The sequence below is a fragment of the Dipodomys ordii genome, unplaced genomic scaffold, assembly GCF_000151885.1.
Source record: "Dipodomys ordii isolate 6190 unplaced genomic scaffold, Dord_2.0 Scaffold134, whole genome shotgun sequence".
Taxonomy (NCBI): domain Eukaryota; kingdom Metazoa; phylum Chordata; class Mammalia; order Rodentia; family Heteromyidae; genus Dipodomys; species Dipodomys ordii.
In genome coordinates, this window is record NW_012267350.1 from 4933096 (window position 1) to 4956324 (window position 23229).

At 37.3% G+C, this 23229-nt stretch overlaps 1 protein-coding gene across 4 annotated transcripts in view; it reads left to right on the forward strand.

Annotated features, from left to right (window-relative positions):
* The window catches only part of Cask (calcium/calmodulin-dependent serine protein kinase (MAGUK family)), a 343930-nt gene that overhangs the window by 243124 nt on the left and 77577 nt on the right, over positions 1–23229 (forward strand). For all 4 annotated transcript variants that reach the window (XM_013030852.1, XM_013030854.1, XM_013030855.1 and 1 more), the window contains exons 8-10: positions 1788–1910; positions 5764–5847; positions 14692–14791. In XM_013030852.1, the coding sequence (XP_012886306.1) occupies positions 1788–1910; positions 5764–5847; positions 14692–14791 (307 nt within the window). The remainder of the gene's footprint in view (positions 1–1787; positions 1911–5763; positions 5848–14691; positions 14792–23229) is intronic.

A 23229-nucleotide genomic window follows, 5' to 3' on the forward strand; every position in this document is an offset into this window, starting at 1 on the left:
AGCTGTGATGGATCTCATGGGCTTTTTTTTTAACATACAGTGGTAAGTTTCTGTCAGTATTTGTTACTATTTTTTGTTGGTAGTGGTAGTCATGGGGCTTGAACTCTGGGACTGTGTGCTGCCCCTGAGCCCTTTTTGCTCAATGCTACTGCTCTACCACTTTGAGCCACAGTGCCACTTCCAGTTTTCTGGTGGGTAATTTGAGATAAGAATCTCATAGACCTTCCTGGCTGGGCTGGCTTTGAACCATGATCCTCAGATCTCAGCCTCCTGAGTAGCTAGGACTCCAGGCATGCATGAGCACCCAGCACCTGACATTACTGTTACTTTTTTTTAATTGTGAAAATACCGTACAGAGGTATTTCCCCTTCCCATCTCCCCTTCCCGTCGTGTCCCCCCCGCCTTGCCAAAATTGTAAAGTTCGTTTTTCGACATAACGTCTTGTACATCTCATTATGGCAATGGGTCCACCTGTGTCCCTATTTAAACAATTTGTTTGTTCTCTTCCCATCCACAAAGTATACCAACATCAAATATAGTGAAAACAGGGGTTATACCGTAGGGGAGGGGCATAGAAAGCAACAAAGAAATATCTTATAAATATGTTTGAAACAATAGCAAGAAAAAAAAACATTTGAGTCCTTATCTTGGGGTTCATTTCACCTAACATCAACTTATCTGACCGTTTCTGCTTGTCTCAGACATATGCTAGTTATTGCAAATAAGGGAAACCATGGGACCTATGTTTCTATGGGCCTGGCTTACTTCACTTAATAAAAGTATAGTGAACTGTTACTTTTTTTCAGTCATGAAATTGTTAAAACAAAAATAGCGGAGAACCCTCAGATTAAGTAGTTAATATATTACCAACCTTATTTTATCTGTATTTCTCCATACTACTACATTATTTTTTAAATATCAACATCTCAGCACCCTGGTGGTTCTTAATAAAAGAGCTATTCACAAAATCCTTTATTCTGATGACTATTTTTATACTTTTTTATTGTAAAAATACTGTACAGAGGGGTTACATGTGCAAGGTAATGAGTACATTTCTTATCAAGCATTGTTACCTCCTCCTTTGTTTTTCCCCTACCATCCCTTCCCTTCCATCTCCACAACTACACTTCCCCCCTCCCCCCACCCCCCATCCCCCTGCCTAAATTGTATGTTGTTTGTTTTTCAACATAGTATCTTGTACATGTCATTGTTACAATGGACAACCTGTATCCCTATTTAAGCATTTTATTTTTTCCCTTCCCCACCCCAAATTAGAAAAGTGTATATGCAAGATGCAGGGCACCAACACCTTGATGACTATTTTTAGGGAAAGTTTAATGACACTTTTTATAAAGTAGTATGTTTAAATTATAAACTGTTCCTTAAGTGTTTTTAAGTGATTTTAATTTGACTTTATTCTCATTGCTAGCTTACTAGGTCTTTTAAGACAGATGTCAAAGACTACTATCTTATATAGAGGATACATGCTAACATTTAACCTCAATTAACTTTTTTGTATATGTACATGCTAGTCCTGGGGCTGGTATTCAAGGTCTGGGCACTATTTCTGTGCTTTTTGAAGAGCTCAGGGACAACGCCCAGGCCCAGAGTTCAAGCCCCATGACCAACAAAAAAAAACAAAACAGAAGGAAGGAAGACAGGCTAGCTATTTCTGTTCTTTGCTCTAGCAATTTTATTCACATTAAAGCAGAATAGGAAGATTCAGAATCAGTGAATGTTAACTCCTTGCTTAAGGTAATTTTATGACTTTCCTTTCTCTTCTTCAGATGAATCCAAGGCAGTGGAGCCATATCTCTGAAAGTGCCAAAGACCTAGTACGGCGCATGCTGATGCTGGATCCTGCAGAAAGGATCACTGTTTATGAAGCCCTCAATCACCCATGGCTTAAGGTATGTGAGCTTATAGGTAACAAACCACACTTGGCTTAAATGCTTCCAGTGACAGCAGTGCGCTGCTCTGTAATGTGGCCCTTTTCACCTGGCTTTTGTTTTTGAGCCCTTTCCTGTCTGTCATGTTTGCTTTTCCAGTATCTGTGTCAGTTCAATGGAAATCAGAATACGTGAAGGATCAAGGCCTATTTGTTCTATGTGGATACATGTTCCAAAGCTGCACTATGAACCACAGAAATAATACCATGTCATAATAAATTTGTTATCCTCTGGTTATGGGTCTTGTGTGCTTTTATAGCATTAAATATGGTTTCAGTAAATACTAGATATGAATTTACTCTTAGAGAAATTATACACTTTTAAATTTTCTTTTTCTATCCCATCTTTCCAAGTATTGAGGAAAAATAGAACTTGAGACATCAATGACACAGAACTGTTTGATTAAAACATTATGCAGTTCAATAACTTCAGGGAATTCTCATATTATAGGTGAGAAAAGTAGTGCTCAGTTGTAAAATGCTTCCCTAGTATAAATGCAAGGCCAAGTTTGAGACCCCAGAATCACAAGAACTAAAACATAACACCTGGTCTTGTCAAGTTGCTCTTAACCTTCAAGTGGCCAAGTCTGGTGGTCAGATCCAGGGCTTGTCATTCTTGACTTGCAGTAACATTTCATATGCATCCTCCTTCAATACTCATTTTCCCCTGTCTCCTAGGACACCTGTTCTGCTGTTTTGCCTTCTACCAGTCTGGCTGCTCCTCTCAGAACATGCTGATTTATCCTTATGTCCATTCACCTACCTCTGCTCATTGGAGTGTCACTGACCCCTGTCCTTGTTCCTCCTCTTTTTCTCCATCAATACTCGGGCCTGAGAGATCTCATATAGTTGCACTGGCTTTAAACACTATCTCTTGAATCCAGGTCTCTCCCGTGATGTTTTCTTTTTTAACCTGCTATAAGCTTGGCTTCAGATACCTTCATGATTTCACTAAATACCTTCTGATTTCCTACTCTCCCTTTTCCTTTTTGGTTGCCATTATATTAGCATCCTTGCTGACCCTCAGACACAGGTACTTCCTTGCCTCAGCCATTCTGTATTAGTCATCATGTCCTTCCTCTATATTTCTCTCCCTCACCATCTTCACTTGCTTAGACACCAGCTTCTTAATAAAACCTTCTCTGACCATTGTTTTTAAAATTAGAGAGAAGAAATGCCTTGCCTCCAGAATACTTATTTCCTGTCCCTGTCTAAATTTTCCCCCACAGCTGTCACCATAAGGTATACTTGACTTTTACTTCCTTATTTATTGTCTGTCTACTCCATAAAATATAAGGTGCATAATAGTAGCTCTTAGTTTACTTTAGAACCTAGAAAATATCTAGCACATAGTATGATCTCAATGATTTAACAAATAAAGCAATGTTCATCATATTACATCATGCTTTTTTCCACATGTTAGGCAAAACATTAAGATATATAAAAACACAGATTAACAATGTGTCTTAGTGGCAATGTCATGGAATAATATCACAAAATAATTCTGGGATTCTGATTAATCTTAATTCTGCTTAAAAATATTATGTCTTATATGGTGTGTGTGTGTGTGTGTATATATATATATACATATATATATACATACATGTGTGTGTGTGTGTGTGTGTGTGTGTGTGCGTGCAGTGGAGGGAAGCTAGGAGGAGGACACAGAATCAGTGGGAAACGGGAAAACATACATCAGAGACGCCCATCAGCTACACTGGACATAGATGAAAATGAACTAAGCAACCCAAAGACAGCGATGGGAAAGGAGGATTGAGAGGGAAAGAGGAACAGCTTACACTAAGCACCTGATGTGGAAGAAATAATTGTATTGTCAAAGCTCATAGAATCCACAAGCTTTATAGACCATGATAATGACAATTTGCCTTGTGAAGGTTAAAGTGTATTTGTAACTTTACTAAGTATCACTATTCCACAATACTATGAAATACGTGAAATTTATATATCACCTAATCTCATTTAAAAAAAAGAAAAGTGAGAGGATAGGAACAATGGGTGACAATGTTATCAGACACTTGTATTTATATATTGTTTTGTAAAATGGGAACTTCTTTGTACAACTACTTAAAGATAATTAAAAAATTTTTAAAGAATATTATGCCTGTGACTTGAGGTAAAGCTCAGTGATTGAGTACTTACCTAGCATGTAGTACTGTAAATATATATTTTATATATTTTTTACATTTGTGTACACACATATATGTAAATACCTACATTCAACCTTCTGATATTCAGTACTAGTTTTTCCCAATTACCACAGAAAAGATTAGGTTCTTACATACTACACTCTTAGTATTTTTTTTCTCCCAAAGGTGAAATAAATGGTTTAAAGGGAGTTCTTATTTTTCTGTTGCTTTTCTCAGTTTGTCCCTAACAGGTATCTTTTGTTTGTTAAAAGAAGCTAGTTAAGGGGCTGGGAAGGTGGCTCAGTGGTGGAGTGCTTGCCTCACATGCATGAAACCTTGGGTTTGATTCCAAAGCATCACATAAACAGAAAAAGGCAGAAGTGGCGCTGTGGCTCAAGTGGTAATGCACTAGCCTTGAGCTGAAGAGCTGAGGGACAGCGCCCAGGCCCAGAGTTCAGGCCCCACAACTGACAAAATTAGAAGCTAGTTAAAATGTTAAATAACAATGACAGTGGCAGCCATTTTGGTCATTTTTAAGATCCTTTAGAAAATGTTTTAGCATTATATACTACATATTATTTCATTACCAAAGCTTACCTTGGCTAATAACATTTCTTTTTAGAAACTCATTCCTGTCAGTGATTATAGTTCTTATTTTAAGTAACCTGAGCTTTGTACATAATAGATTTCTGTTACTAGAAAGACAAAAATGTCAGTAACTTGTGTCATATGTGGACTACAGCTTAAGTTCACCACATACATATATGTTCTCTGAACATGGAATAATTCAGTAAGAAGTGGGTCTAGCCTTTATCTAAATTAATGATATTTGCAATGAATATTTATTCAAACAATAGTAAGCCCACAAAGATTAAAACTTTCTCACAAGTGGTTGAGTTCCTCTCACAGCCTTTGTAGCCTTAATAAGAATTTATTGTCTGTAATTGGACTTTGTCTTTGTTTCACTATTTTTTTGTCAGTTGTGAGGCTTGAACTTAGGGCCTTTTTTGTCAGTTGTGGGGCTTGAACTTAGGGCCTGGGAACTGTCCATGAGCTCTTTTGCTCAAGGCTAGCTCTCTGCCATTTTGAGCCACAGTGTCACTTCCAGTTATTTTTAATTTTATTTTATTGTAAGGGTGATGTCAGAGGGGTTATAGTTACATAAGTAATGAGTACATTTCTTACCAAACACTGTTACTCCTTCCCTTGTTTTTTCCTACTCTCCCTCTCCCTGATTCCACTTCACCCCAAGTTGTAAAGTTCATTTCTAACATAAAGTGAGTATCACTGTTGCATTGGTTCACCCTTTGTCCTTTGTCTTACCATCTTGTTCCCCTTCCCTTACCCAAATCAGATAAACATATATATAATATACAGGATACCAAAATCTAAAACAGTGACAACAGGGGATAAACCAAACAAGACAAAAAAAGAAAGAAAAAAATAACTTCACACAGTTCATTAAAAAACAAAGAAAAAAGATTAATTGAAGAGTCTCACAGGGACATTTCTCCCCAGGCTGGTTTCGAACTGCGATCCTCAGATCTCAGTATCCTGAGTAGCTAAGATAACAGGCCATGAGCCACCAGTGCCCAATTGGACTTTGTCTTATATTAAGCTTCTTCACCTTTTAAAATGGTTATGTGTTCATTATCTCTTCTTTCATAGGAACGGGATCGTTACGCTTACAAGATTCATCTTCCTGAAACTGTAGAACAACTGAGGAAATTCAATGCAAGGAGGAAACTAAAGGTAAATAGAAGAAATCAGCCAAAAGCCAACCACATGTATTTTATGATTTTTTTTATTTTATGATTTTTATTTTTTTCAGATCTCAGCCTCTTGAGTAGTTAGGATTACAGGCATGAGTCACCATTTCCCAGCTTGTACTTCTTTTCTTTTTTTTTTTTTTTTTTTTGTCGGTCGTGGGGCTTGAACTCTGGGCTTAGGCGCTGTCCCTCAGCTCTTCAGCTCAAGGCGAGCGCTCTACCACTTGAGCTACAGCGCCACTTCCGGTTTTCTGGTGGTTTATTGGAGATAGGAGTCTCACGGTCTCTCCTGCCTGGGCTGGCTTTGAACCGCGATCCTCAGATCTCAACCTCCTGAGTAGCTGTACTTCTTTTCTTAAGTCTTCCCTTATTCTTTTTAACTCTTAACCATTGCTTGGCCTCCTACATCACTACCCTATGCCAGGTTGAACTTCACATTGCCCAAATTCACCAGAGGGCTAGGTCCCGTCCATCACAATAGACATGTTGTCCTTTCCATGCCACAAAATCAATCTTGGACTGAAAATAGCGCAAGTAGTGACTAAGATTCATTTGGACAGGGCCAAGCTGTCAAAGCAAAGAGTAGTCATGTGGATTTACCACATCCTTTTCAGGGCTATTTAAAGTTTTAAGATCCACCAAACAACCTAGAATTAAAACTTCAGCAGGGTCATTATTGAATTGTCTTCAGCTTCTGGTAAAACTTCATTTCTTTGAGAAGTCAGCCACCTGGCTAATACATGTCACACTTTCCTTCCTCAAGGAACTACCTGTCTCCATTCTGCCTCTCATTTGGGCTTCTAGAACAGAGATTTCAGTGCCCCAGGCTGTCAGAGCCCACCACACAGCTTATTTTCACAAATCCACAGCTAAGCGCCTAGACACTGTTTTTAAGCCCGATAAATGGTGGGCAAAAGCTCAGTTTTTGTGAGTAGCTTGAAACTGTTTTTAAGAGAGTGTACTGAAATTAGTAGAAAATTACCTTTGTAACTTACAGTTGTAACATTTTTTATTGTGAAAGACAAGACAGAGGAACACAGAAGTACAAGAAAGGGTAACCTCTAGAGCGACATTCTTGAGTAAAATCTGGTGAACCAGAAACTTTTCTGAGCTGTTAGCTTTTTGCCATGGATTCTAACATTTTGCAATATTTAGGAGTGTTTTTTTAATTCATAGAACACCAAAAATCCCACTGAATAATCTCTGTTGTTGAATTTCTTCCCACATAATTATGTTAGTCCTTTCTCATTAGTTTATTATCATTTTTCTTTCATAGTATCTAGAAAGAGAAGCTCATATGTTTGTAATGTATTATAATACTCATTTCTATTGCTTTTATCTAATAGTGTGTCCATTATATAAACACAGTAGTTCCCCTTATTCTAGTTCTCCTCATTCAAGGACCCCTAGAAGATACCTGAAACCACAGATTGTACTGAATTCAGTTTTTCCCTATGTGCACATATCTGTTAAAATATATTTTATAAATTAGATATTGTATTACTAGTTAATATCTAATAATAAAATACAAACATTTTAGCCATATGTTATAATAAAAGTTATGTAAAATATTAGTTATTTTTCTTGAATTTTTCCATTTAAAATTTTCATACCAAGATTAACCATTGGTAACTGTAAGTACAGATGACAGAGGACTACTCTATAGTCTCCTTAGTCCCTGGATTGGCAGCATCAGCAGCACCTAAGAAATGTTAGAAATGTTAAATTCTTGGGCTCTGGCATATTCAGGCAAGAAAAGAAAAGGCATCCATTTGGAAAGAAAGGAAAAGCTTACAGTGGCATATTTCTATATGTAGAAAATCAGAAAGAATCTACCAAAAACCAACATTAGAAATAATAAGTGCATACTGGGCACTGGGGGGGGTGCTCATGCCTGTAATCCTGTCTATCTGGGACACTGAGAGTGAGAGGATTATGGTTCCGGGCCAGTGAGGCAGAAACCTTGGCAAAATTTCATATCGACAGAAAGAAGCTGGGCATGGTGACATGCACCTATCATCCCAGCTATGACAGGAAGCCTAAAATAGATGGATTGTGGTCCAGACATGTGCCTAGACAGGAAGCAAAACCTTAAATAGCCAGTGCAAAAAAAGAGCTGGAGAAATATACTCATTACCTTACTCATGTAACTATAACCCCTCTGGGAAGTATCTCTCCAATAAAAAAAAGAGCTGGGGGCATGGCTCAATAGCAAGTGCAAGCCCCTGAGAACCTTTAAACAAAAGTACCTTCGTAAGGAAGAGGAAAGAAGGAAATTTAGAAAATCACCTGATACATGATTATATGCAAAATTAAGTTGTATTTCTGTATATGAGTAAAGAACAGTCCTAAAATGAAATTAAGAAACAACTCCATTCACACTACCATCAAAAAAGAAAATATTTAGGGTAAAATTAAGCAAAAAAAAATAGTACAAGATATATGGACCAGCATTTCTGAGACACGTTAAAGATCTAAATCAATGGCTGGGTGATAATGGCTCACACCTGTAATCCTAGGTACTCAGGAGGCTGAGATCTGAAGACAATGGTTCAAAACCAGCCCAGACTGAAAAGTCCCTGGGAGACTGTTACCTCCAATTAACCACTCAAAAACTGAAAGTGGAGCTGTGGCTCAAAGTGGTAGAGTGCTAGCCTTGAGCAAAAGAACTCAGAGACAGCACCCAGGCCCTGAGTTCAAGCCCCACGACCAACAAAAATAAAAAAATAAATATAGTTAATTATTCATGGATTTAAATATTTTAATATTTATATTTTAATAGTGTTAAGGTGGCAATTCTCTAATTCACCTGAAGAGTCAACACAATCCCTATCAATGTTTGGGCAGAAAGTTTAAACTGTTCCAAGAACATCCAAAATAATTTTTAATTAGAAAACTCATACCTCTCAGTTGGAGCATTTACTATAAATAACAATATGGTGTTAGTATTGTGCATTGTAGGTAAATCACTAGAACAGAATTAAGAGTACAGAAATAAACCCTTATTATAGTTATGGCGAACTGGTTTTTAACAAAAATGCTGAAGCAGTTCAGTGGAGAAAGAATAGTTCTGGCTTGGTTTAGTTTGTTTTTCAACAAATGGTGCTGGGACAATCGTATGTCCACATTTAACAAGACATAAAATAGAACACATATTGGATGTTTCATGTATCTGAAATGTCAAGAGTAGGTATTTATGTATCTAAATCTATAGAGACAGCAGATTAGTGATTAGGTTCTGGGGCATGTCTGCTTAATGAGTATCAGAGTTTGGGGGAGATGATTGACTGTTAGGATGCATCAGAGTTTGGGGGAGATGATTGATTGTTAGGATACATAAGAACAGGTGCAATCTAGCCTGAGAAGAAAATCTATGCTCTGGGGGTGTGGGTCTCTTAGGTGGTACTCCGAAGGAATTACGAATAAAGGGGTATGAGTATCTGCGTTTGTCAATCTAGGGAAGAGGCTCAGCAGAGAGTCTTGTAATTGTCCCTTTTGCTTCATGAATTATTTCTACCCCTAGAAAGCACATTTCTTTACAGGGAAGCATATCAAAGAGACAGAAACAATCTGTGTTGGGAAATTGTGATTTGAAACCACATGATTCAATTCAGAAGCTAAAACTGCTCATGTGGGGTAGGGATAAGGAAGATTTCTGAAAGCTATCTACAATTATCCATTATTGGAAGTGGCACTGTGGCTCAAGTGGTAGAGCACTGACTATCCTTGAACACAAAGAGGCTCAGGGATGGCACCTAGACCCTGAGTTCAAGCCACACAACCAGGGCTGGGAAGGTGGCTCAGTGGTAGAGCACTTGCCTTGCATGCCTGAGACCCTGGGTTCGATTCCTCAGCACCACATAAGCAAAAAGCTGGAAGTGGCGCTGTGGCTCAAGTGGTAGATCACTAGCCTTGAGCTGAAGAGCTGAGGGACAGCACCCAGATCAAGAGTTCAGGCCCCACGACCAGACCCCCCCCCCAAAAGCCACACAAGCAACAAAAAAAATAAATAAAAGTTTCCATTATTTATCTTTCATGTTTAAAAGTATACTCTGTACACTTCTCTTAGTTATTGATCAGTCTCTTGCATTCTTAAACGGTTCATAAGTCAGCAAAGTTGGTTGAAGTATGCTTTTTCCCATTATTTTAAGGTAGAAAATTATAACTTTAATGCTATTTATCTTACTAGATTGTGAATAGTCTTATTAATTCAGAATTATTGTTTCATCCTCAAAACATATTAAACTAAAGCAAACCTTCCAGATTAAAGCATATAGAAAACTTGTTTTTACAAAGGTTTCATAAACCAGGAAATTTGGAGAACTACTTGTATAAGATCAGATTTTATATTTCTGTTGAATCCAACATAAACCCTTTAGTAGCAATAGTGCAGTATAAGTCATAACCCAGCTGGGTACTGGTGGCTCACACCTGTAATCCTAGCTACTCAGGAGGCTGAGATCTGAGAATCTCAGTTCAAAGCCATCCAGGGAAGGATAATCTGTGAGACTCTTAACTCCAGCTAAACACCAGAAAACTGGATTAAAGGCTTGGCTCAAGTGGTAGAGTGCTAACCTTGAACAAAATTGCTCAGGGACAGTAGGACCAGAATTCAAACTCCATGATGGACAGAAAAAAATCATAATGTGGAGACCAAATCTTGCCCACTGCCTTTGCTTACATAAAGTTTTATGAAACATAACACTATATACTTATTTACATTTTGTGTGTTCTATTTTCTTGCCACAATGCTAGAGTACTAGCAAAAGTGTCTCATAGGGCCTTCAAAGCAGAAACAAGATAAAAGGAATGTAGTATTCTTGAAACCCTTGAACTGGACCCAGAGAGTACTAGAGGCTCTCAATTCTGCCAACCCTCGATCATGTCTCTTAAGTTGGCAGTGGCCTTAAGAGGTTGCTTAACCTCTTTGGACCTCAGTTTTCTCATCTGTAAAATGAATCTTTTAGAAGGAGCCACCTCCTAACTCTTAAACCCTAAGAGAATTCGATGAATCTCAACTATTTTAGAACTCTTATGCTGTTTTACATAATAGCTTTGCATTGACTGTTTGAACCATGTGTGGTCCTTGAGTTTAGAGAACTAAATAAGCAAAACTGCAAGCTGTAAGACAAATCAGGAACTTCATACTATTGTTTCAAAAGAATTTACCTCTTGGGACTCTTTTAAATAGTGTTTCCCTAGTGGTGTAAATATTTATTTATAGACCTGAGTATTGTAGCAGCTAGAACAGGCCTTAAAACCTAAAAGACACGCATTAAGACACGCATTTGAAAATAAAAATAAAGCACCTCTAAAATTTTAGTTTCAGTGTGTGGGAAACAGCTTTAGGGAACACATATAATAATGAAATGAGATTCTTCTGTAGAAAGAAGAACTCAGCATTCAATACTGCTGTTTTTTATTACAACCTGCTTTGCTCTATACTTCAACCAAAAAAAACCCTCCTTGCATTACCATGAACTTTTAGAAATACACAAAATTGCCATAGATAGATAGATAGATAGATAGATGGATGGATGGATGGATGGATGGATGGATGGATGGATGATTTTTGGCATGAGTCACCAGTGCCAGCTCCGTTTATATTTATAAAAAGAAACCCTAAGCCAGGTACTGAGGGCTCTTGCCTGTAATCCTATCTACTCAGGAGGCTGAGGATTGCAAAGTCAACCCAAGTAAGAAAGTCTATGAGACTCATCTCCAGTTAACCACCAGAAAACTAGAAGTGTCATTGTGGCTCAAAATGGTTGAGTGCTAGCCTTGAGTGAAAAAGAGCTCAGGGACAGCACCCAGGCCCTGAGTTCAAGCCCCACAACCAACCAAAAACATAGAAAAGTCAAGTACCAGTGGCTCACACCTGTAATCCTAGCTACTCAGGAGGCTGAGATCTAAGGATCATGGTTCAAAGCCAGCCCAGGCAGGAAAGTCCATGAGACTCTTATCTCCAATAAACCACCAGAAAACTGGAAGTGGTGCTATGGCTCAAGTGGTAGAGTGCTACCCTTGAGCTGAAGAGCTCAGGGACAGCGCTCTGGCCTAGAGAAAGAAAGAAAATAAAAGAAAGAAAGAAAGAGAGAAAGAGAGAAAGAAAGAAAGAAAGAAAGAAAGAAAGAAAGAAAGAAAGAAAGAAAAGAAAGAAAGAGCAAGAAAGCAAGGAAGGAAAGAAAAGAAAGGAGAGAGAGGAAGAGAGAGGGGAGGGAGGGAAGGAGGGAAAGGAAAGGAGAGGAGAGGAAAGGAAAGGAGAGGAGAGGAAAGGAGAGGAAAGAGGAAAGGAACACTAACATGAACCTCCCAAAGAGTAAACTTTGTTTTCTATTAACATTTTCATGTATTAACAAATGTCTACATGTAGAACACATTTACCTTCGTTTTCAGGAAAATTCAACAATATTGAACAAAACAAAGATTTAGGCAGTTTAGGTGATTTGTTACTTAAGCAACTTAAATGACCAATTCTGTGTAAACTAGCAAAAGACAGTGCTCATATTCTGACTCTGTTTTAGTAGGGTTAGTAATTACTTGCATTTGTAAAATGTTCTCTAGATTATAAAGCACCATTGTGTATATTATAAATTTGGCAATCATAAAGCATATTCATTTGAATATTCTCAACAGATTAAGAAAACATTGGTTCAATTGTTTATTTTTTTTCCTCCAAACAGATTTATTTGTTGTATATAGAAAATTCTATAGACAAACTGACCTGGAACCAATTGTTCACCTCTTGCCTGACAAATTAAACTAGATCACTTGCTATTACATAAATACTCATTTTGGTTTGTCCTCTCATAGCTATTTATTCCTGCTGAAAACCCCTTGTTCCTCACTACATCCATATTATCTTTGGACACAAACATGCTTCAAAACATGATCCTTTCTTAGCCAGGTGCCTGTGGCTCATGCCTATACTGACTCTTAGCTACTTAGGAGGCCAAGATCTGAGGATTGTAGCCTGAAGCCAGCTTGGGCAGGAAAGTCCAAGAATTCTTATTTCCAATTAACTACCCCCAAGAAGCCAGAAGTGGAGCTGTGGCTCAAGTGGTAGAGCATGGCCTTGAACATGAAAAATTCTTACATCTTGAGAGGTTAGTTTAAAAGCAACTTATATAAATAGAAAAATACCCAATGTACATCAAGTGAATGATCTAACCATTGGAATATCAATAGTTTTACAAGTATAATTCAATAGTTTTACAAGTTTTAATTAGCATTAGGTTGAATGACAGGCTATGACAGGCTTCTAGAAAACTGGCATGAGATGTCAAGAGGCCGTTTGTGCACTGCCACTGTTATGCCATCATGTTTCTGGATCATAATGTTCCCATTATCTGATCCTAGACAGGAGTAACAGTGGGGTCAGAGGTTAGCTTAGCTGCTTGCTGAGCAAGAACAGATATCACTCCAGCATGTTCATCTGATGGAGTAACCCAGCAGCCCAGATTAAAGTCCTTGTGAATCTGTGCACAAGACTCCAGAAATGGACAGATTCTTCATTGTGTCCTCCAGATGCTGCTCCAAAGTGGCTTCCATCCCACTGGCAACCCACCTCGGCCTGAGGCCCTGCCTTAGTGATTTATTTGAGCAGAGTTATGTGGTTGGAAGGGAACAGAACTGGGAAACAAGCTTAGAAGTTCAATCATTCTTCTGTTAGTGAAACAACAACTCCCATCATTTCCCCACCCAATAGTGCTAAGAGATGTCAGCCACTAGCATTCAGTATGGCAGTGGTTCCCAGAGAGGGCTCAAAGAAGATGAAAATATGGCTTAAAAGAATTACATGTAGCCAAGCACCAGAGATTCATGCTTGTAATACTAGCTGCTCAAAAGGGTGAAATCTGAGACTCACAGTTCAAAGCCAGCCCAGACAGGAAACTCCGTGAGACCTTATTGCCTGTAAATCACCAAAAGGCCAGAAATGGAGCTGTGGCCCAAGTGGTAGTATGCTAGCCTTGAGCAAAACAATTCAGAGACAGTACGCAGGCCCTGAGTTCAAGCCCCAAGACAGGCACAAAAAAGTCAGAGTCACATGTAGTTGGTTCTGATGTGTGGCCTGACTGGGAAATCACATACAAGAACAATAATTGTTAAAAACAAAAGGAACGGGAGAAATATTTAAAAGAAAGATACTTCATAATCCTACCACTCAGTATAGTTAATCCTGTTAACATTTTGTATCTGTATTAACTTTTTTTCCAAAACTTAGAGCAGACTAGCTATTGTTTTGAAACCTTTTCTCATGTGATTTTTCAACCACATCTTTTCATTTCATTAAACATCCTTCTGCAGAACCACTGAATACTAACTAAAGATTATTCCATTAACTAATGCATGTTTGATTTCAAGGTGTAATTAGTTCATACCCTTTTGCAATTCCCAACAGTGTTATTCTGTTATATGCATGTATAATTTATTTAAAGGAATCCAGAGGTTTTCTGGGTATGTATGAACTCAGGGCCTGGGGCGCCATCCCTGAGCTTTTGTGCTCAAAGCTAGCCCTCGCCCATTTATGCCACAACCCCACTTACAACGTTTTGGTAGTTAATTAGAGATTAGACTCTTCTCACAGACTTTCCTGCTCAGTCTGGCTTTGAACTGTGATCTTCAGATCTCAGCCTCCTGAGTAGCTAGGATTACAGGTATAAGCCACCAATGCCCAGTCTCCAGAGGTATTTTAAAACCTCCTTTTCTTGTAGCCAACATCTATGTATTTGACTTTTTAAATAAGGGTAAACAACCATTTCAGTAACTTTTTGTTTGATCATTTTTCTGTTTTAATACTGTATTTTTTCTCCTCTGTTTGCTTTAGGGTGCAGTACTAGCTGCTGTGTCAAGTCACAAGTTCAATTCCTTCTATGGGGACCCCCCTGAAGAGTTGCCAGATTTTTCCGAAGACCCTACCTCCTCAGGTAATTGGATAATTCATTCATTTGTCTTATAAATCATTTAAGAATTTACCTCATTTCTTTTCCATTATGAATAAACTTTTCCTGTGAATTTAGGCCAAATCCTGGAAGATACTCTAAAGACATTTGTCAACAACCACATTTTCACTGCATGTCTTGTTCCTTTTCATTTTAATATCTGAAATCGCTCTCCTCTACTTCTCCTAAACCCGCATTTCACTTTTTTCTTTTTACCTCAGTGATACTTCTTCCCCTTTCTACACTCTAGACCTAGCCTTACAGTTAGTTCATCACAATCTATCTGTTTAGATCTTTATGATTGCCTTCTCTTTCAATTTTTCCCATTTCAACAATATTAAATCAGATTTTACCCAGCACCACTTTGAATTGAATCTTTTCATAGAAAGCCATCTTGTTCTTTCTATATAGTCTCTAACACATGAATGTAAATATTCAAGGAGGAAGAACATAGAAGAGCTACCTGTTTGGTGAGCAGTATAGGTACTCCTGAAAACAACCTGCTAGTGTTTAGTTTCCCAATGAAAAACTATAGGCTTCATTTATATGTACATGGAAATACAGATGTGTATGTTAGTTTTTGAATTTCATTTACATATTTATTTACTTAAGTCAGAAGTTATCCTCTAGCCTCAAGTTTTCTTCTTTATTAGAGATAATGTTTGGCATGTCGTTGACTCTTTGCTACTAATTTGTTTATTGTATTTTGGGACTGAATTTGTCCAGTTTTATGTGGTATCATTGGAATCAAGGTCCAGGAAAAAAAAACCTTTCTTAAAGCACAAGTTGTTTGTTCCACATTTGTCAACATAAGAAGAATGTTTCTGCTTCCTATTTATGAGCATATGTGTACATACATATTTAGAATGTCTTACCAATTAGTATGTGCTTGTACCTTGTGCAAAATGACCAGATTGACTTTGCCATTCCAGCAGGTTTCTAGTTCCTCATTTTGACTTTTACCAATTGGGATGTGAATCTTCCTCTTTTGAGTAGAGGTGATTTCCAAAAACATTCAGAAATGGGAATCTCAGAGAAATGGCCAAAGAGAAAGTTTTTGCTGTCTTCCTCTTGTGGTGCGTTGTAACTACACAGAACCCTTACCACACGAAAGACATGCTTATGTTTCTAAATATGGACCCAAAGCTTCCTATAGTTACGTATCTGCCTCTATTTTTCCTTTCAGTATGTTTTGTTCTCTCCTCCTGTAACTTATTATCAGCTCTAACATATCACTTTTTCCTTATATAGTTGGCCTTTTTTATGGAGAGTGGGTCTAGAGCTAGTTTTATTCCATTCTGTGACTACATGATAGAGTCACAATTTGGCATATATTTAGTATAAATTATCTCTGAGATTTTAGGTCACTATCTGTACTGTCACTCTCATCTTTAGAAATTAGCCTAGAACAGCATGTTCCTTGAAAATTACTTCATATACCCAATCTTCAAGATTGGTCCTTAATTAATATTTACCTCTGCCTAGCAAGGGTTTGATGAGCTCTTAAGTGTTCTTTTTGGGGAAGAGTTGAAATTTTCCTTTAGAGAAAGAAATTATCTGTTTTTATAGACACACTTATTTTCTGTTAATTATACTTTATTGCCCAATTTTTCCCTTTTTTTGCTAGTATTTAGATGATTTGGTTGAAATTGTTTCTGCTTATAGTACTTGTTTTTTAAACAAAAAAAAGTTTTGCTGGATACAATGGTACATGCCGATAATCCTAGCTACTTGAGGAGGATGAGGAGAATCACAGTTCTAGGTCTCATTGGGTAAAAAGTTCACAAGGCCTCATCTCAACCAATAAATTTAAAAAACTGGGAATGATAGAGACTGTCATCCCAGGTACACAGGAAATATAAACAGGAGGATCTTGGTCCAGTCCTGCCCTGGCATGAATATGAGCCCCTATTTGTAAAATTACAAAAACATAATAGGCTAGACACATACCTCAGCTGGTAGAGTGCTGACTTAGTGCCCTGAGTTCAAATCCCCAGTACCACATAAAAAAAGAAGAAACTTCTTACACCATCTTCTAGGTAGCTTACAAGTCTTCATATTAACTATTCACAGTTTAACTTTTCTTTTTACTTTTGCATTCCTGTAGTCATATCTTTTTTTTCCTTTTAAAAATGTTTAAATAATTACATAAGCAGTCTATATTTTCATCTGAGATGTTAAATATATATCACAAAACTTTTAATTACACTGTCTGATTACTACAAATAGAAAAGAGAACAGTTAATATGCCATGTTCACCTCTAATGCTAATCACTCACCTTAAATGAAGACAAAATTCTATATATTCAGAAGCCAAAAAGCATTCAAATGTTTTTGCAAAGGAGATTTTTAAAGAAAAAAATAACATTTTACTAAATATATATATACAGGAATAAGCCTATATTCCTAAAATTACATTTTAATATTAAGCCTAAAGACCACATTCTACAATTATCAGCAGTATTTATCAGTCATCTGCCAGTAGATGTCCTTTTTAGCAACTAACAGTAGTTAGTAGTCATATAGTTGGTGGCAGAAAGCTAATTACGTATTTTACCTGAACTCACATGGAGTTTTATATTTCATAAATTAAGATATCCATCTCCATATTTGTCTTATTTTTAAATACTTTCATTAATTTTCAAACCTTAATTCTCTGTTGATACTAATGCATAAATTTTACATTATCTCCTGTATCTTCAAAGTTATCCTTTCCATGTCTTTCTGTTTAAATGTGTATGACTTTATTTACAGCACAAAACAAAGCACTTTCCATTATTATCTGAAAGTTCACTCAAGCCTATGGCAAGAAGAGAAAAATGATCACATTACATGTGCTTATAGGGTAGGGCTGTGGAGAGCAGAATGGAGGGGCTAGAAAGAGGAAAGGGTGTAAGATCACCAGCTGCCCTTTCTTGTCATGGACTGTCTTTGTGTTACACTTTTAGATGATGCCTTTTCTGGTCTTTTTATGAAATGTCTATATGTAGGTCATTTTTTTGTAGGTCACTTTTTTATGCCAGTCCTAGGGCCTTGAACTCAGGGCCTGCATTTTGTCCCTGTGCTTTTTTTTCCCCTCAAGGTTAGTGCTCTACCAGTTGAGCCACCACTCCACTTCCAGCTTTTTGGTAATTAATTGGAGATAAGAATCTCATGGACTTTCCTGCCCAAGCTGGCTTCAAACTGTGATCCTCAGATCTCAGCCTCCTGATTAGCTAGGATTACAGGTGTGAGCCACCAGCACCCAGCCTATATGTGGGTCAATTTTTACTTGACTAACTGTGCTCCAAATTTCTTGAAATTCTACTGATCTGTGAAATCCAAAATTGACAGTAAAAAAGCTAAGTACACAAATGATATAGCATATTGTTTTCCTAAATTAAGTCCTATCATGGTAGTGAGTAATGAATGCATTTAAGACAATATGAATAGTTTTAAATCACAATTTAAAAACTAATCAGTTTCCCCATTTGCCATCTAAAGAAAAGTTGATCATGTTTAAGTGTGTCACTTACAATGTAAAACAATTTTCAGCAATATTCTATAGTTTGATTATTGAAATTCATCTATTATGCATTTCCTAGAATTCATTGAGCTCTATCTTATAATCGTTTGTGTCTTGCTGCTTTCTTTCTTAATAATTCACAGTGGAAGTGTTCTATTTCTCATATTTCAAAGCTAAGAAGTCCAAATTAGAACCCAGTGTTCAAGGCCTAAAATCCTAAACAGTCCTCGTGACTGTGCTCATGGAACATGAAGGCTTCCTTTGGGGTCATCTAGTGGCTCATCTAGTGGGCCCAACTGTGGCTTGATAACCTACTCCCTCTAAATCACACTGTTTGTTGTTTGTCCATATGCTGCCTTCCTCCTAGGACTTCTAGCAGCAGAAAGTAGGTATCCCTCTAAGGTTTCTCTTTTATGCAAAAATGTTTGCTTTGCATGATTCGTAATCAGCTTGACTTTTCCTTGGCTGTTTGTGTTTAGATGTTTAAATATGAATTTTAACACTGTCTGACTACAAAAATAAAAACTTGGGGATATTGATTTCCTGAGGTACTGTTAACCCAAATAATATTCAGTTCTTACTTCTTTTCTAAGAGAAAAAAGAGGCAGTGTTAAAATTACAAGCACAGTTAATATTATTTCACATCTGAATTTCAAACACAGGTACATTAATCCTGGGGGAAGGGTAACATTTTTTATAGTTTGCTTTCAAGAAAACTTTCAGGGTAAGTGAATTTTTCTTTGACAATTATATGAGCTATGAGTGTTTTTCATTACTTTCTGTTAGAGTCCATTTTCAGTTTATTAATATGTGGGTGTGAAATAACTCTGAAATCATGTCTCATAACAAGTTTTACCATCAAATAGGTATTTATAAGGAATAATATAATGACTAGACTTTAATTATAAAATATGTGGTTGATTATATGAGAAAATTAAAATAAAAGAAATGTACATATACGTACAAATGAGTATAAATGACAGTCTAGATAAAGTGGGTGGATTGTATCAATGTCAGTCCTCTGGTTCTGATAATATACTGTTATTTTATGACTGTAGTTTCCAGTAAGGGAACTAAGCAAAGAATACAAGGGATCTCTTTCTGTTATTTCTTACAAATGTATGTGAATCTACAATTATCTCAAGGGACATTTCAGTTAAAAAGTAAACCTCAAAATTGTGTTGACTAGGAGAAAAATTAGATAAGAAACAAAGACAAATTAGAAAACCTAGTTGTTGATATGGAATTCATTGTCACATTTTCTTGCATTAGTTATTGGCAGTTCAAACTACAACCTATTTAATTTAAATATCACCATGTGTTAGTATAATTATGACCTCAACATAACAGCATTTTATCATTTCATAGTTTCTGAGGCTCTGGAATTGGGGCATGGCTTAGCTGAGTGCCTCTGCTCAGTATGTCTCATGAGAATACAACTCAGAGCGGCCATCCCACTGAAGGCATAACCCTGGGGATCGCCTTCCGGGCTCACTCACATGGGTATTGACTTGCTTCACTTCCTCCCTGGCTGTGGGCCTCTCTGTAGGGCTGTTCACACCATGGCAGCTCAGTGCCCTCACATGAATAACTAAAGATGGGGCAAGGGTGCGAGACAGCACCCAAGACAGCAGTCATCTCAGAAGTAACATCCTATCACTTCTACCCCTATTCTGTTCATTAGAAGTGAGAAGCTCAGCACTTACTTGAGGGGAGGCAATTGCTCGTACTGGATGGGCAGGATCAGAGGAATCTATCTTAGAGGCTGCCCACACATACAAATTAACTAGTAAAATGTAAGACTATTCCTATTGGAGCTTTTCCTTAGTTATAAAGCCTTATGCAGAATGTTACTGAAATACTTGGAAAAATGTATACTCAAACATGTTGTTGTTTAGAAATACAGACCATTTTAGTATACATAATGACATTAGAATTACTACATCCACTCTCTGACAATACACATGTAGAGTTTATTTCCTTAAGCTAATAAATTGGGGGACTTTTGTATCTTAATTGACGCATGAAGAATCAAGGACATTTATTACCGTGTGTAACTTTTTGTAACTTGAGCTGGCTATAGTGTAAATACTTAAGCCGAAAGCACAATTTCCACTACAGTATTCACTATTGCTTATAAGTTGGTGGAAAAACAGAGATGCCTTTGTGCCATGGAAGGAATAGTATTGACTATGGATTGAGGATGGGGAAAAGAGACTGACTACAATGAAACAAGAATAAGCAAAAATGTATAACTGGGCAATGGTGGCTCACATCTATGTAATCCTAGCAATTCAGGACTCCTCAATAACTAGGAGGCTGTGGGAGCAAAGTCCATGAGACTCTTAACTCCAATTAACCATCAAAAAGCCAGAAGTGAAGCTGTGGCTCAAGTGGTAGAGTAGCCTTGAGGGAAAAAAAGCCCAGGGACAGCACTCAGGCCCTGCATTCAAGCTCTAGGACCTGGCACAAAAAATTATACTATATTTCTAAAATTACATTCCTATTGCATGATAAGAATGTGTGTGCAGAAAACATTGTTATATTAGCAGGTCACTTGCTTTAGAATAGGAAAGAGGTTATTGATTAGGCTTCAGGAGAATGAGTGTGGCCTACTAAAATCCTGAATTTGTTTAGTGATGCTTAGTTTTGTAACTATACATATAATTTAATAAATATATTGTAATAACTTCAAGGAAAACAGGTTTATCAAAAAGCCCATTGAACAAGAGGCATGATTCAAGTGATAGAATATCAGCCATGAGCGACACACAGGAACTGGAGCAAGCCCCATTTCCAGCACAGAAAAAAAAAATGTGTGTACTCTTTACCTGACTGTGTAACTGTACATTGCCTTTATAATAACAATTTTAAAAACTCATTGAATAAGGCACTTGAGATTTGTGTCTTTCATTCTGTGTAAATTTTTCCTGAGAATTGAAATCTTTGAAATCTTTGCTGAGGTATTAATGGGTAAAGTGGCTGATAATAGACAATCTGCCATTTACTTTAAAATGAATGAAAAATAAGATGAATTGATGGGTATGAAACCAAGAGTTATAGGCCCTAGTCCCAAACTCCTGAAATTTCATATTAAGGCACTCCACTTGCTCCTAAATAAAAATAGATGATAAAGGATAAAGAAGGAGATTTATTACAGAGCATAGCCATAGATGACAGCATTGCTAGGCTCATGCCTGAAATCCTAGCTTCTCAGGAGGCTAAGATCTGAGGATTGTGGTTCAAAGCCAGCCTAAGCAAGAAAGTCTGTGAGTCTCTTATCTCCGATAAAATATTCAGAAAAAGCCAGAAGTAGCACTGTGGCTCAAGTGGTAGAGCACTAGCCTTGAGCAAAAGAAGCTCAAGGACAGCACTCATGCCCAGAGTTCAAGCCCCAGGACTGGCAAAAAAAAAAACTTTAGCCATTTTGGGGTATAGATGTGAGCTTTAGGTTTTATAGAGAAACAGCTGGGGATAAGAGGAGAAAGGCATGCATAATAATTAAACACTTCTAGTCACAAGTGTGCCCTGATTGGCCTTGTCCCTGGAGGGGTTCCAGAGAAGTTACTATTTCATCCTCTGAGAGGAGCAAATAAATCACTTGTTGCCTGACAGTGATAGTCTATCCTGAGCTTTTGGCTGTTCTCTTCCTTTGGGTCAGTTTCTCCTTCTGATACAAGATGCAGTAGATCCCGGCCTTCCTAAAGCTCAAGGTGACTTCAGGAGAAAAATGGCTCAAAGGACATAGATGCAAAGTACCTAGCTTTTATCTTGCTCCTAGTGAATGTATGGACCCAAGTAAGGAGTCACTGTTTCTCAGCAAAAAAAAAAAAAATAGTTTACATACCCTTCCAGATAGATAGCAAGCTGTTAACAGAGGGCCTAGGCAGTGAGTACAATTCTTTCAGATTTCCAACATTTTTGGAATCTTTCCTAATAAAATGTGGAGGGTTGTGTTTCGAGAAAGATTTCAAACTACTTTGACACTAAGAACTTTTTAGTTTAAACATTTTACTGTTTATTTTTCTGTAGTCCTTGTGGGTTATTTTTACTCAGTAAATTTTTTTCATGAGACTTTCCACTCTTGTTTTGAACCCAAAGGTTCTCTTTACCTAAAAACATATTCCTCTTTGAAGAAACGGGCTTAGAAATCAACTTTACAACATGTAATACATTTATGCTTTTTTTTCCATCGTAGTAGCAGAAAACTTTTTAAACTTTTTATATCACTGAGATTCTTTGACAAAGTAGAAGTGTTCAGAATATGGTTATGAGTTTTACATACACACTTGATTACCAAGTAAACTAAGCAAAAAATAAAGTAAAATAGTTTTAGGAAGGCAGAGCATAATTCTAACAGATTGACCAAAATTGTGAAAATTTTGGCCAAGGGCTAGGGGGGAAAACTCTTATTAAATATAATTGAGATTAAAGAGAAAATACAGATTGGCTGTCACCTGGTTCCAAATGCAAATTATTCTGGTGCATCCCAGAATGTACCAAACAGGGCACTGTCTCTGAGCTTTTTTGCTCAAGGCTAGTACCTTACCACTTGATCCACAGCTCCACTTCTAGCTGTTTGATGCTTAATTGGAAATAAGAGTCTCACAGACTTTCCTGCCCCAGCTGGCTTCGATTCCATGACCCTTAGATCTTAGCCTTCTGAATAAGTAGAATTATAGGCATGAGCTACCAGCACACAGCTATTTGTTGATCTTTTGAAATATATTTTATTTTCTTTTTTAAATACATTTTTATTGTAAAAATACTGTACAGAGGGGTTAGAGTTACATGAGCAAGGTAATGAGGACATTTCTTTTTTTTTTTTTTTTGGTCATGGGGCTTGAACTCTGGGCCTGGGCGCTGTCCCTCAGCTCTTCAGCTCAAGGCGAGCACTCTACCACTTGAGCTACAGCAC